Source organism: Lissotriton vulgaris, chromosome 3_1 (genome assembly GCF_964263255.1).
Source record: "Lissotriton vulgaris chromosome 3_1, aLisVul1.2, whole genome shotgun sequence".
In the NCBI taxonomy this organism is placed as follows: Eukaryota; Metazoa; Chordata; class Amphibia; order Caudata; family Salamandridae; genus Lissotriton; species Lissotriton vulgaris.
Genome location: NC_141689.1, coordinates 159549240 through 159562590, shown reverse-complemented (window position 1 = coordinate 159562590; position 13351 = coordinate 159549240). Strand labels below are relative to the sequence as shown.

The 13351-nt window shown below is 46.7% G+C and overlaps 1 protein-coding gene across 1 annotated transcript in view; it reads left to right on the top strand.

The window, feature by feature from the left end:
* Positions 1–9270: 9270 nt before the first annotated feature.
* The window catches only part of LOC147726149 (protein huluwa-like), a 129529-nt gene continuing 125448 nt past the window's right edge, over positions 9271–13351 (top strand). The window contains exon 1 of the mRNA XM_086962890.1: positions 9271–9912. Coding sequence (XP_086819016.1) covers positions 9271–9912 — 642 coding nt within the window. The remainder of the gene's footprint in view (positions 9913–13351) is intronic.

The window sequence follows — 13351 nt, the reverse complement described above, 5'->3', positions numbered from 1 at the left end:
CTGACAGCCTGTTGGCAGAAAGTCAGTGTATCTGAATGAGGTGGGCAGTTATGTTTCTTTAGTTTCCCGCCGTGCCCGCTTGACTGCCTGAGTTCGCCCGCCAGTTTAGTTGGTGCCACAACCGTACTAGCGTCGCCGGTGACCATTCAGGTGACCCGATGTCGCACAGTCATCCATTTACTGCACAGAGCCATCAGCATGGGATCATGATTCAAATCACTTACTCACTGGACCCCCCCACCCACACACCCCACACACACACACACACACACACACCCCACCTCCCCGCACACAACCCCAAACACACACACAACCCACACACAACCCCACACTTACAACCCCACACACACACAACCCCCCACACACACAACCCCCCACACACACAACCCCACACACACACAACCCCACACACACATAACCACACAAACACAACCCTACACACACAGCCCCACACTCACACAACCCTACACACACAACAACGCCATACACACAACCCCATACACACAACCCCCCACACACACAACCCCCCACACACAACCCCACATACACAACCCCACATACATACAACCCCCCACGCACACAACCCCCCACACACATACACAACTACACACACACACACAAACAACCACAAGCACACTCAACCACACAACCACACACACAGCCCCACAACCCCAAACACAACACACATAACCACACACACAACCCCAAACACAACAAACACACCCACACACAACCCCACACACAAACCCACACACACAATCACATCCACACACACAACCACACACAACCACAACCACACACACAACTATATCTATTTATCCATCCATCTATATATTTATCTATCTATCACACTCACTCTATCTATCTATCACCCTCACTCTATCTATATGTCTATCGCCCTCACTCTATTTATCTATCGCCCTCCCTCTATCACCCTCCCTCTATCTACCTATCGCCCTCACTCTATCTATCGCACTCACTCTATCTATCGCATCACTACAGCATCACTCAGCACCACCACAGCATCACTCAGCACCACCACAGCATCACTCAGCACCACCACAGCATCATTCTGTGCAACTATTCAACAACAACTGGTTCAAATATGTTGTCTCAAGGTTTCAAGCTTTCTTACAAATGTCACAAAAAGATGTTAATATTTCACTTCTGTTCTTGGATTTTTGTCACAATAAAATACCCTGAACATAATCTTCACAAAAGTTATTTACAAAAGTTTAAGCTATTGCCATTATAAATTACAATAACTTTTATTTAAGTATTAATTATTTAAAAAAAATTAAAAGCCATTGTTATTTGTAATATCAATACATCCAAGTCAAGTAAATACAACACATATTGCATTACAAATGCTATAGGTGTCACATTTGCGAAAGTTATAACTATTTGCATTGTAAATGACTAAGCTATTAATTTCGCTGTTTTCAAAACCAACACATAAATACAAAAATTGTCATTTACAATACCAATAGCTCAAACTTTCCTAATGCGAGACCTATTGCATTGCAAATGCTTGTTTAATTTGCAAACAAATATTTTTAAAAATTCTAAAATTTAATAGGAAGGTTGGAGCTTTTTTTAAATTTAATTGAGGCCACTCCTCGTCCAGACTATATTCTGTTTGATGCTCTTCCACTGCTCCCAGAAATAAATCTAAGGTTACAAATGTAATTTTGACCTCGAATTTCAGACTGCTTCACATTAAAAAATGTTCACTTGTACATTTTGCTTCTTTATTTACATACACTTTATCAATCTGTTAATAGTATTTAATTTTCTAAGCAGTTGCAGACTCCCTACGAAGGTCTTGCAGATCCCCAGGTTTCCCTGAACCACAGGCTAAAAATGACTGTTCTAGAGTTTTGGTTAGTGCTGTCCGAGCACTGGGCAAAGTCATTAAGGAGGATCATTTGGGCAGTTGCGGGTCCTTTATGAGGACTATTTGTGTTATTGTACTGGTCGCAGATGTCTTAAAGGAGGCCAGCTTGGGACATTCCCAAAATAGATGAACAATGCCGCCATCTAAGGACCCGCACCTCTAGTCCATCGCTGTTGAGAACAGCAAGGAGCGCCACAGTCAAAATGGTTCCAGTGCCTCCGATGCAGTATTTTGAAGTAGATTAGTTTTAGTCTAGCTTTCCTGAGATGGCCATCGTGTGAGGCCAGTAATTCTGTCCATTCCTCATCAGAATACTGGATATATAGTCTGTCTGACCACCAAGTTTTCGATGAATGGGCCACTGGTGTAGAGTGTTGAGAGTCCATCACTATGTGTGTACCCCATTGCTTTAGATACTCTAGAAGTGGCGAGGTATGGAGTACCACTGGGCGGGGAGAAGGGTGGCCCTAGGGCTTTCTGTAGGCAATGTTGAAGACTCTGGTAGTCCTAAAAAGAGGGTGAAGGTAAGCTGAATTGGGCCTGCACATCTGCAAAGGATTTGTGCGTTTGTCTGTAATCACGTCAGATATAGAGCAGATGACCTTAGAGCTTTGAACATTCCACAAGGGCGCTTTATCAATGATTAACAATGATACATTGCTCCATAGTGATGCCTGGGAATGAAGAGTAGGATGTGCTTTTAGGAGTGCGAGCTTTCGGCCAATCTTAAGCGGTGATGGCCAGTACTGGGTGGGTGGAGAGAAGGCGGTCAGGGTCACCCGTGAAGAGCACTTTAGTCCCAGCTGAGGCGTCTGGCTGGGGCACTTTCATTAAGACCCATTTCGGGGTATCTAAGGAGGTATGTAATGCGTACCAAGAGGCATAAGTTGTGACGCCAGCAAATAGTTTGTGGCACTAGGAAGTCTCATGACACCTTTATCCATTGCTGTATGAAGTTTGTTCCGTTTCAGCCGGGGTTTACAGCCTCCCCACAGGAATGCTTTAAGAGGCTTCTCAATGGCCCGCATCAGCTGGACTGGGGCAAAAAGAGGGATCATGAGAAAATGGTAGTTAAGTCTAGGGAAGATGCTCATTTTAAGCAGCCGGGTCCTGCCCCACAATGACAAGTTGAGTTGAGCCCATAGTTGGAGGTCTGCATTGATGTTCGGCTGTAAGGGTTCTAAATTGTTCTTTACCATGTTGGTGAGCTCAGAGGCGATCAGGATACCAAAAAATTTCAGGGTGGTGGCAGATCATGAGAACGGGTGTCTGCCGAGGACAGGAGGAGTCATGTGAACGGACAGGGGCATGGCCTCACATTTATCACAATTTACTTGGTATGCCGATAGGCGTGAAAATCAGGAAATCAACTCCATCAGGGCTTCTAGGAAGTAACTAGGGGTATCCAACACATAGCTCAGGAACTACCATAGCTCTCGAACCCTAGAAGTAGCTCTTAAAGTGTAGCTGTAGGAAGGTAGGATCCTTCCGCATGGCTACCCCCACTTTTTGCCTGGTGCTAAGCTGTTTTTGACTAGTCTCACTGGGGTCCTGCTAACCAGGATCCCCGTCTCTCTGCTTTCTCTGTTAAATTGTTGTGGTAAGTACTTATGTACATCCCAGATTGGATACCGGGGTACCCTTATAAGTCCCTAGTATATGGTACTATAGTACGCAGGGTATAGGTACCCCAGAGGCTTCCCATGGACTGAAGCATGCATTATGCCACCCATGGGAGACCATTCAAAGTGGAATTACATGCCTGCCATTGGAGCCTGTGTAAGATGGCGCTAGCACCACTTACTAAAGATATAGGTTTCCTATATCTAGGGTCACTGCACTGAAAAACCTATAAGTCACCCCTATAGCAGTCCTTTGTAATCCTGAAGGAAGGATGCTTGGTTCTCAGTGAGAGGGTGACCCTGCATGAGCAAGACACCCCTACAGCCTACGGAGCCCATTCTCCCAGGTTGTCAGTGAAGCAGCCATACACTATATAGAGGGGCACCGCATACTTACGCGATGACCATCCAAAACTGGTTGCAACAAATCCTATCATGTTTGGTACCAAACATGTTGGAAACATATCCAGACACTGTAAACGGTGTGGGGTATGTTTCCAAGCACTGGAAGAGCCCTCTGTTAGGCTCTCAGTGTTCCTGGTACCAGCCTTCTTGACCCTGACAGCACAAAATGGTTGCTGGCGACCAGATACACGATTCTGCCCTCCTGCTGCTGCACCAAGCTTGAGCAGCGAAAGGCAAAACAATAGGCATCCTGTCACAGGGAGGTACCACCTCCCAGACAGAATTTAGTGTATTGGTGTAGAGTGGGTGCGCTTGCCAGAGAAACTCATTCTGCATAATGGGAACATTTGGTGTCCCCCTGCATAGTCCAGTTCAAACCAGTCCTGAGAGCCGTTGGCTCCCGCTCTGGCACAAAACTGGACATGGGAGTAACCTCCCCCTACCCAGACCCTACCCTGGAGGGATCCCCTGAATCGTCCCAACCCTCTCCTTAGGGTACTTGAGGGCTTACCTGTGTCTAGGTCCCTAGATTAGTCGTGGGATAAGATTCAGATCGCACCACTTCTCCTTTTAAGGTCTGGGCACTCTGGATTTTTTTTGGGCCTAACAATCTCCTTTCCAGTCTGCTGCATCTTCTGTGCCTGTGCATCATACAGGAACCTTCCAAGGCCTGTGAAGCATCAAAGACACCTGAAGGAATCTCCCTTGCAGTGAAGGAGCCACTCCCCTGCATTCACAGGCATCGCAACTAAATTAACCGGTCTGCTGATCCTGAGCTTCCCTGGGCTCTGTAAGGTTTTACAACACAGCTGGTGGTTTTCCACAGCTCCTGAGGCCTGCCCTGCACTCTCACTGAGTTTGAGACCAGTATCCCTCATGGGGGTTGCAATAACAGAACCCTTGTGCACAGCGTCCAATTTTTCAGTTGCAAAGGCTTGTTGGCTTCCTTCCAAGAAGATCTTCGGGCTCCAAGTAGCCCCAACCTCAAGCATCTCCTGTGACCAGAATCTTGCCGGCATCTTTTGGTGAGATACTTAAGGTCCTCTCGCACTCCAGTGACTCCGGCCTGTGGGTCCATTTGAGGGTCGCACTTGTTTCTTTTGGGCTCCCCCGATTACTCGGGCCTGCCCAATCTCCCCTGCTTTTGGTGAGACCCCTGGACCTTGCTGGTCCCGACGTTGCTCCTTCTTTGATGCCTGCATTGGTTGCATTTGCCAAGGCTTGTTGGTGCTACCGCTGGGCACCGACCCCTCAGCACTCGACATCCTTCACAGGACCGCTCGTGCACGGCTCCTGGTCCTCCTCAGCGTCGCCTGGTCCTCACAGCTGCAGAGTCAAGGTCATTGCCATCCATCCAGCAACACCTGACATCGGAGGGCATTCGTCTTCCAAGTCTCCTGGTCACTCCTGAGTGACCTAGACTTTATCCCCTCTGCTTGCAGGTACTTCTCATCAAGAATCTATCCTCGGATTCCACTGGATGCTTCTTCCTTCTTCCACAGCGGCTCTTAACTGAAGTCCTCCATTGGGTTTGACAGCGGTTTCCAACACCACTTCACATGTATGCACCCAGCTTCACTGGTGTAGCTAACGAGGGTACTACGGTATTGAAAGGTGGGGTGGATCGCCAACCTTCTGTCTTCCACTGGGTTTCTTCGTGGCCAACTGGGAAGGGTCCGTATTCTTTAAAAAGCCAACTACGACTTGCACATAAGACTTATACGGAGCACACAGTTATGTTCCCACACTGCACACGCTCTTCGTGATGGCCCTATCTACTTACCTTGGGTGGTTCTGAGGGGCCCCAGCATTTCTACGTCCTCTCAACATCGTCTTGACTCGAGCCGTGGTTCTTATACCACTTTCTTAGTATATGGTTTGGTTCCCCCCTGGGTCAACTGTGTATTTCGTGCTATTTACTGTGTTTCGTTGCTAAAGTATTGTGTGCATTGAGTTTATCTCCATGTAGGAGATACTTGAACATACTAGAGAGTATTATATAATAAATACATTTTTTTAAAATATTTGGTGTGGTTTTTTCCACTTAATCTATATTATAAGATTGCATTCTGGTTTTTAAAAAATCTGCTTTACACTCCTTCTGAACTAAGCCCGAAGGCTGCTCTCCACAGCTACCACTTAGAGAGCTTTCTAAGGTTGTCTAAGACCACTGAAATCATCATAAGGGTTTTCTGGACTGGTGCAGGGTGCCCACTTACATAAGTGGACATCATATACCCGGCCAGCTTCTCATAGTAGCAAAGCGCATTACCCAATTCAGAGGGTCTGCACATATCAAAGAAAGCAGCACAGCTCACCTGTGGACCCTACAGGGCCTGCCTCATGACCACCTTTCTCAACTTTCTATGTAGCAAAATTGCAAGGAGTTATGCTATGTAGCAGGCCCTGCTCTATTAGTCACACCATTTGTGTAAACAACTGGCCAGGAAAGACGAGTGACAGCAGTAGCCAGAGTAGTAGCCAGCCCAGGCACACTGAAGTGTGGGACCACAGGAGCCAGAGTAGAATGTGTTGGTTGGTACAAGATAAGCCCAGGTGCTGAAGAGAGCAAGGTCTGGATCCAGAGCTAACGAATTAAGAGCCTCATTTACCTACATCTCTGTATGTACTCATGTGTGCAAATGTGTGTGTGTGTGTCTGGCATTGTGTCCCTCCCTAAAAAGCAGTGCGTCTCCCTGGAACCTGTACCTGGTTTCCAGGACCACCAAAATGTATAAGCACCCCCCAGACACACTCAACACCCTCATGATAAGGGTTCATCTCTGGCACAATTGAGTCAGTTTATGGCATAACAGTGGCATAATAATGGTCACCCTTGTGATATTTTGTGCATTCTTGGTCTAGTTGTGGAATACCGGCAGCCATCATTGAAATATTAAGAGATGACTGGTCTAGCTTTAGCCAAATGTGACATAATAACGCACCCCCTCGCATAATAATGGCCAAGACTGACATATTGGTGTCACCCTGCCCATGAGGTTGTCATGCTTTGGAATAAATAGTGGCCCTGGTATAATGGTGGTCATTATGGGTATATTACGGGCATTCTTGGTGGTATGATGAACATCCATGATTGTAATACTTGTGCTTTTGAAGAAGAAACTGTCCATGTAAGGTATTTCCTGTTGGGAGGAATACTTGATGAAAATGACAGGCTGATGTTTGGGAAATCGTTACAAATATAATGAAGGCAAAAGTTATGGTTTTTTTAGGAAAGGTTTTTCTTCTGGAAAATTTAGCTTTTTTACCAAAAATAGAACGTGGTATTTGATAGAAAAATTGTGTATTTTCCAAAACAGGTCTACTGAAGAAGACGGAAGCTGCATTCCAAAAGTATATGTAAAGCGGATAGTTGCGTGGCAAATCAAGCTGGTTTGGGTAGGGGTATTGGTGTGCTGAAGTCCTTTGTGCCACAGGGCACCAGCTGCTTTGGCTGCCTTGTCATTAGTCATGTGGAGATGCTTCATATTGATACGCGTTAGTTGGCATATCTCCTGGTAACCTTGCCTAAAATACTTGGGAAGCACTACTGATAATCCTTCGTAGGGTGGTCATTGTACTAGCAGATGTGGTCACTGCATATACACAGTGTAAAAAACTATTAGCACAGACAATTTTCATTGAGTAGAAGGCGCTCTCACTCTAGAAAAGGTTGGAGACCCTGTAAACACTTTGTATACCATATATGCTCTTTTAACATCACATCAAAATGGAAAACCTTCCAACCTGTGGCACAGCATTGTTCAACTGCGTTTGCAGCAATATTGTATTCTTCATTTCTATTTCAGCACTTTAGTCCTTTTTAAATACTTTTTCCACTTTACCATTAGTCACGGTTTGCATCCACAAGCCAGGAAACGCTATTTCCCAAGTTTCACATGTCTGTGTGGGCCATCCGAACCTCTTAAAGACACGACTGAAGCCAAATCCATTAACAAAGCAGTTTTAATTGTAACCCAGCATCACATACACATTGTTACCACATTGCAAACAGGTGTACGGCATTTTAAATACTTTGCTGCCTCCTAAGTACTTCTAACAATATGTATATATGTTTCTAAGCTGTAAACCTGGTACACATTTTTACCCACATCATGAGCACCTTCCCAACCTTTAAAAACACTTCTCACCCTTCACATACCTTTCCTCCTCTGTGGGGTTTACCTGCCCCTGGTGATGGGGCACAGTCACTCCTTAAGTCTTGTGTTAATGGCAGAGGTCTCTCACCTGAGTCTCCACCGCCCACTCCGCTTGGGGAATCCGAGGCTTTGCAAATGGTCCATTCCGCTTCCCCGAATCAGTGCTCATCCAGTCTCTGGGGGAGGCCCCTCTTTCTACTAGGGGAGGAGAGGTGAAGGGGGTTCTTCGACTTATCTCCCATAGGCACACTTTCTTTAAAATAAGTAAATAGAACCATTATGTGTGCTATGCTAGCTCCTGCAAACCCACACACAATGAAGTCTACACCTACAGATGTGTGAGAACGGAATCCAGTCTTTGTTGCTCAAAATGTTTACATATTTAACACGAGATTTTATATCACGTACTGTTTAATCCCGTCACTACTTACTGTCAAAGATAGCTATTTGTTTATTTAATGCAGTTTCATTAGCGCAGACTTTACCCAAAGGTGTCAGAGCGCTTTACAATAGAACCCAGTACGTTACGTAAGGAGATTGACACACTAACAAGTTAAGTTACAAATACAAATCAAGATAATTGAAAGAGTAAAAATAAAATGAGAGGTGACAAAATTAGGTAAATAAAGGTATAGCATACATATTTACAACGTTAAGCTCAACTAAATGCCAAGCGGGCTTGAGGGTCATGAAAAGGGGTGAAATAATCTTGGAAGTGTCTTTGAAAGAGCAGAGATTTAAGATCTGTTTTGAAAGTCCGGATAGAGGTGGTGCTTCGGAGGCTTGGGGGAAGCGAGTTCCAGATTCTAGACGCATTCCCAGAGAAGGATTGAGCCATAAATATTCCTCTTTTGTTGCCAGCTCGTCATCCCAGTCATTGGCTTTATTCCACAATGATCACGGCTCTGTGCTTCGCTTACCTGAGGTTCAAGCTCACACCATGCATACAACTCCCACAATGCAACGTTTTGTTCCTCGAGGGCCCAGAAATAGAAGTTCATTATCTCAACAATAAGACGTAGAAAAGCCGCACATCAGCTGAGCTTTCAGAATGTATTAATGTACCCCCCAAATGTCACTAGCGTGCTTCTGAGGGGGCCTGGATTGCACCGGCAAAATTCCACGTCGCCCATGGCTAACAGCAAAATCCAAAGTTGTGCTCCTCCCATGCTTCCAGGCTCTTGCTATGTTCCAGGACCCCACCCATTTCCTCTTTTCCAAATACCCACATGCAATGGTGACCGTGACTCCTTTCCTGCCCTCTGCTGGGGTAAGGAGCAATGCGTCCACCCTGGGCCCTGCCTCGGGGGAGAACCTGCCCCTCCAGCCGGCCCTGACCCTGCTCATTGCCCTCCTGATCCCCTGCGTGGTGGTACTGGCCCTGCTGAACTGCGCCCTCCTGCTCCAGAGGCTGCCGGAGTGCTTCAGGGCGAGGAAGCGGGGCGCAGGCGGGTCGCCATGGAGCGTGGATATAGAGCATGGCGACGAGTCCACCTCGGTGGAGAGCAGCAGCCGGAGCTCCCAGGAGCTGGGGGCGGCCTCTGGCAGCGCGGCGAGCCAGGGACTGGATGTGGCCCGTGCTCTGGGGGATGGCCTTCACAAGCCCAAAGGCACCCCCGGAGACCGTGACGCCGGCACCTTCCGACCGGCCATCACCGTGACTGTCTCCCAGGCCTCGGGGTCACTGCGCGGGCAGCCGCTGGCTGGAAGGGACCTGCGCGGCTTGCATCAAAGGAGGATGTCACAAAGGACCGTGTCATCCAGTGACCTGGAGGGTCGAGCGAGCCAGGTGCCCCCCAACACTCCAGTGAGCACCCCAGGGCCTCGGGTAGGTACTCGCCAACCAGCAGTGGTCCGCTTGGATCTCAGGTCTAAAGATGCCCCCCGAGGGCCTCCATCCACGTCTGGGGTTTGAGTCATCAGCACTTCACCTGCTGGGACTTGTAGGCCATATCTGTCATGGGGAAAGTGAAAATACAAGTCCCAGCATGCAAAGCTCTGTTGGCTTAAAAACAGGACTAGCTGATGAAGATGCTTTGGTTCTTTGGCGATTACACATTCAGGTACCTGTTGGCCATATATTATAAAGTAAAATGAATGTTACAGAACTTAAAATATGGTGACTGGGTGGACAACTTGAGATCTATACTGTCGTAGGTATGTGCTTTTCTTTTACGAATTGTCATTGTTCAGTATTCTAGTCTAAAGAGAGCTGTGGTAAATGAAGATGCAGAGAAGCCAGTAGTACAGGCGATAACAGGATGGTTTATGCTTTGGAATAAGAGTCATAGGTCACAGGTAGAAAATGGTAAGCAGCAGGGGGCATACAACTATGGAGAGAATGCATGGCATAGAAATGAAAATACCGGACATACCTCCCTTCTTTAAGGAAACAATGGAAAATAACGCAGATAATGTGGTAATACTCAACATAATAAATGAAGACAAACGATTGAGGTAAAAATTCACACACCAATACATAAAGTAAACGGACCAGGGAATAGAAATAATAATAATGCAATGTCAGAAATAACAAACACTAAGACAACAAGCATTGGAAATGCAATAGGTCTCGCATTAGGAAAGTTTGAGCAATTGGTATTGTAAAGGACACTTTTTTTATTTATGTGTTGGTTTTGAAAATAGCAAAAGTAATAGCTTTGTCAGTTACAATGTCAATAGTTTTAACTTTCGCAAATGTGACACCTATAGCATTTGTAATGCAATGTGTGTAGTCTTTACGTGACTTAGATGTATTGATATTGCAAATAACAATGGCTTTTAATTTTGTAAATAATTAATACTTAAATAAAATTTATTGTAATTTATAATGGCAATAGCTTAAACATTTGTAAATTAATTTTGTGAAGATTATGTTCAGTGTATTTTATTGTGACGAAAATCGAAGAACATTGCATTTGCACCTGGTGGTGGATGTGGTGGTGGATGTGGTGGTGGATGCGGTGGTGGTGGTGGATGCGGTGGATGTGGTGGTGGTGGATGCGGTGGAGCATGTGTTGGATGTGGTGGTGGATGTCATGGTGGATGTGGAGGTGATGGTGGATGTGGTGGTGGATGTGGTGGTGGTGGATGTGGTGGATGTGGTGGTGGATGTCATGGTGGATGTGGAGGTGATGGTCGATGTGGTGGATGTGGTGGTGGATGCGGTGGTGGTGGTGGATGCGGTGGTGCATGTGGTGGATGTGGTGGTGGATGTCATGGTGGATGTGGAGGTGATGGTGGATGTGGTGGTGGATGCGGTGGTGGTGGTGGATGTGGTGGTGGATGTGGTGGTGGTGGATGCGGTGGAGCATGTGGTGGATGTGGTGGTGGATGTCATGGTGGAGGTGATGATCGATGTGGTGGATGCGGTGGTGGTGGTGGATGCGGTGGTGCATGTGGTGGATGTCATGGTGGTTGTGGTGGTGGATGCGGTGGTGGTTGTGGTGGTGGATGTGGAGGTGGATGTCATGGTGGATGTGGAGGTGATGGTGGATGTGGTGGTGGATGCAGTGGTGGTGGTGGATGTGGTGGTGGATGTGGTGGTGGTGGATGCGGTGGAGCATGTGGTGGATGTGGATGTCATGGTGGATGTGGAGGTGATGGTCGATGTGGTGGATGTGGTGGTGATGGTGGATGTGGTGGTGGATGCGGTGGTGGTGGTGGATGTGATGGTGGTGGTGGTGGATGTGGTGGAGCATGTGGTGGATGTGGTGGTGGATGTCATGGTGGATGTGGAGGTGATGGTCGATGTGGTGGATGTGGTGGTGGATGCGGTGGTGCATGTGGTGGTGGATGTCACGGTGGTTGTGGTGCGGTGGTGGTTGTGGTGGTGGATGTGGATTTTGTCGATCATTTAAGTATAAGCACTGTATGTCAGTCAACTACATTGTACTGACTCTAATAGATGGAGATACATAGTTTTAAGCACAATCACTTTAACAATGGAGAATTGGCTTGCTCAACACAAGAACGTTAATATTTATCATAGGATACCCAACAAGGGACTTCAGTGAGACTAACATATGGGATGACCACACTCGTGAAGCAAATGGTCAAATAGTCCAATTCCTAAAAACATTTCTCTTTATACCAAAATAAATAAGAAATCACAAAATATAAGAAATTAGGACGATCAAATTGGTGGTTCATTTGTAATTAGGATAGGACATACAGAGATAAGCATGAACGTACTAACTGTCCGGCTTTAGAAGATGGCTGCCGTACTTTCACATGTACTTGTAGTCTTGATATCTGCTATACTTAAACATATAGTATCATACAGTTGCACCAAGGGATTGAGCAATTATAGATATGAGTGTCAAATACAACCCAAAATAAATATAAAAATGACTTAGGCAAAGACGGCACAAATAGAGGTTATATAATATAGACAATTACCAAAAATAATGAACAGAGCGGACTTTTTAGTCCTTAAAGATGGCCGCAGTGTAAACGACAAACCAGAAGTCCTTCCTCGATCTTTACACTGGTAGACAAGGGAGGAAATCAACACACCACGAGATCACGCAGATCTCAGATAGTATTTCAACAGGAACGCGGGAGTCTCTCACTCGAGCGTACTCTGCCTCGAGGACCCCGGGAGGCGTCTCGATAACTTCATGAAATCCGAGAAGGTAAGAATTACTGACCGCAACCTTAGGGATATGCGAGCGAAAACGAGCTAATCTCACTTCTAAGAGCCGGCGAATAGCTATAAGAGAATAATTTATGGGACCCCTTTTTACTTTTTTCAAGAACACGAGGGGTTTTAACATATGGCTGGGGAGTTGCAAAGACCGTAACACGGCGGGCAGGGGAGGGGGCGGAGCGGGGAGAGGTGCGACACGGCAGGCAGGGGAGGAGAGTAGGAGGAGGAGGGGGGAGGAGAGTAGGGGAGGCACGGCCTAGCAGCCGTGCAATCAAGAAGTGAGGGGGCGGAGCTGGGGGAGGCTGTGAGAGAGAGAGTAGGCAAGGCAGGCGGCTGGGGGCATGTGCACGCGCTTTTAAGCTCAATGCGCATGCGCATTGAGCTTAAATTTCTCGTGCACTGCAAGGAATCGCCACGATTCCTTGCAAGTTGGTTAAAGAGTGGATAAGCCCCCATAGTCTCGCAAGCTCGATGCGCATGCGCATCGACAGGCGAGACCTAAAAAGGCCTAACCGAAAATACTCAGGGCAGGGGAGGAGAGTATGCATGGTTGTAGTGATTGAGCTATTTTTAGGGATAATTGGCTCGATTAGGACCATTGCCCACTACCGTCTCA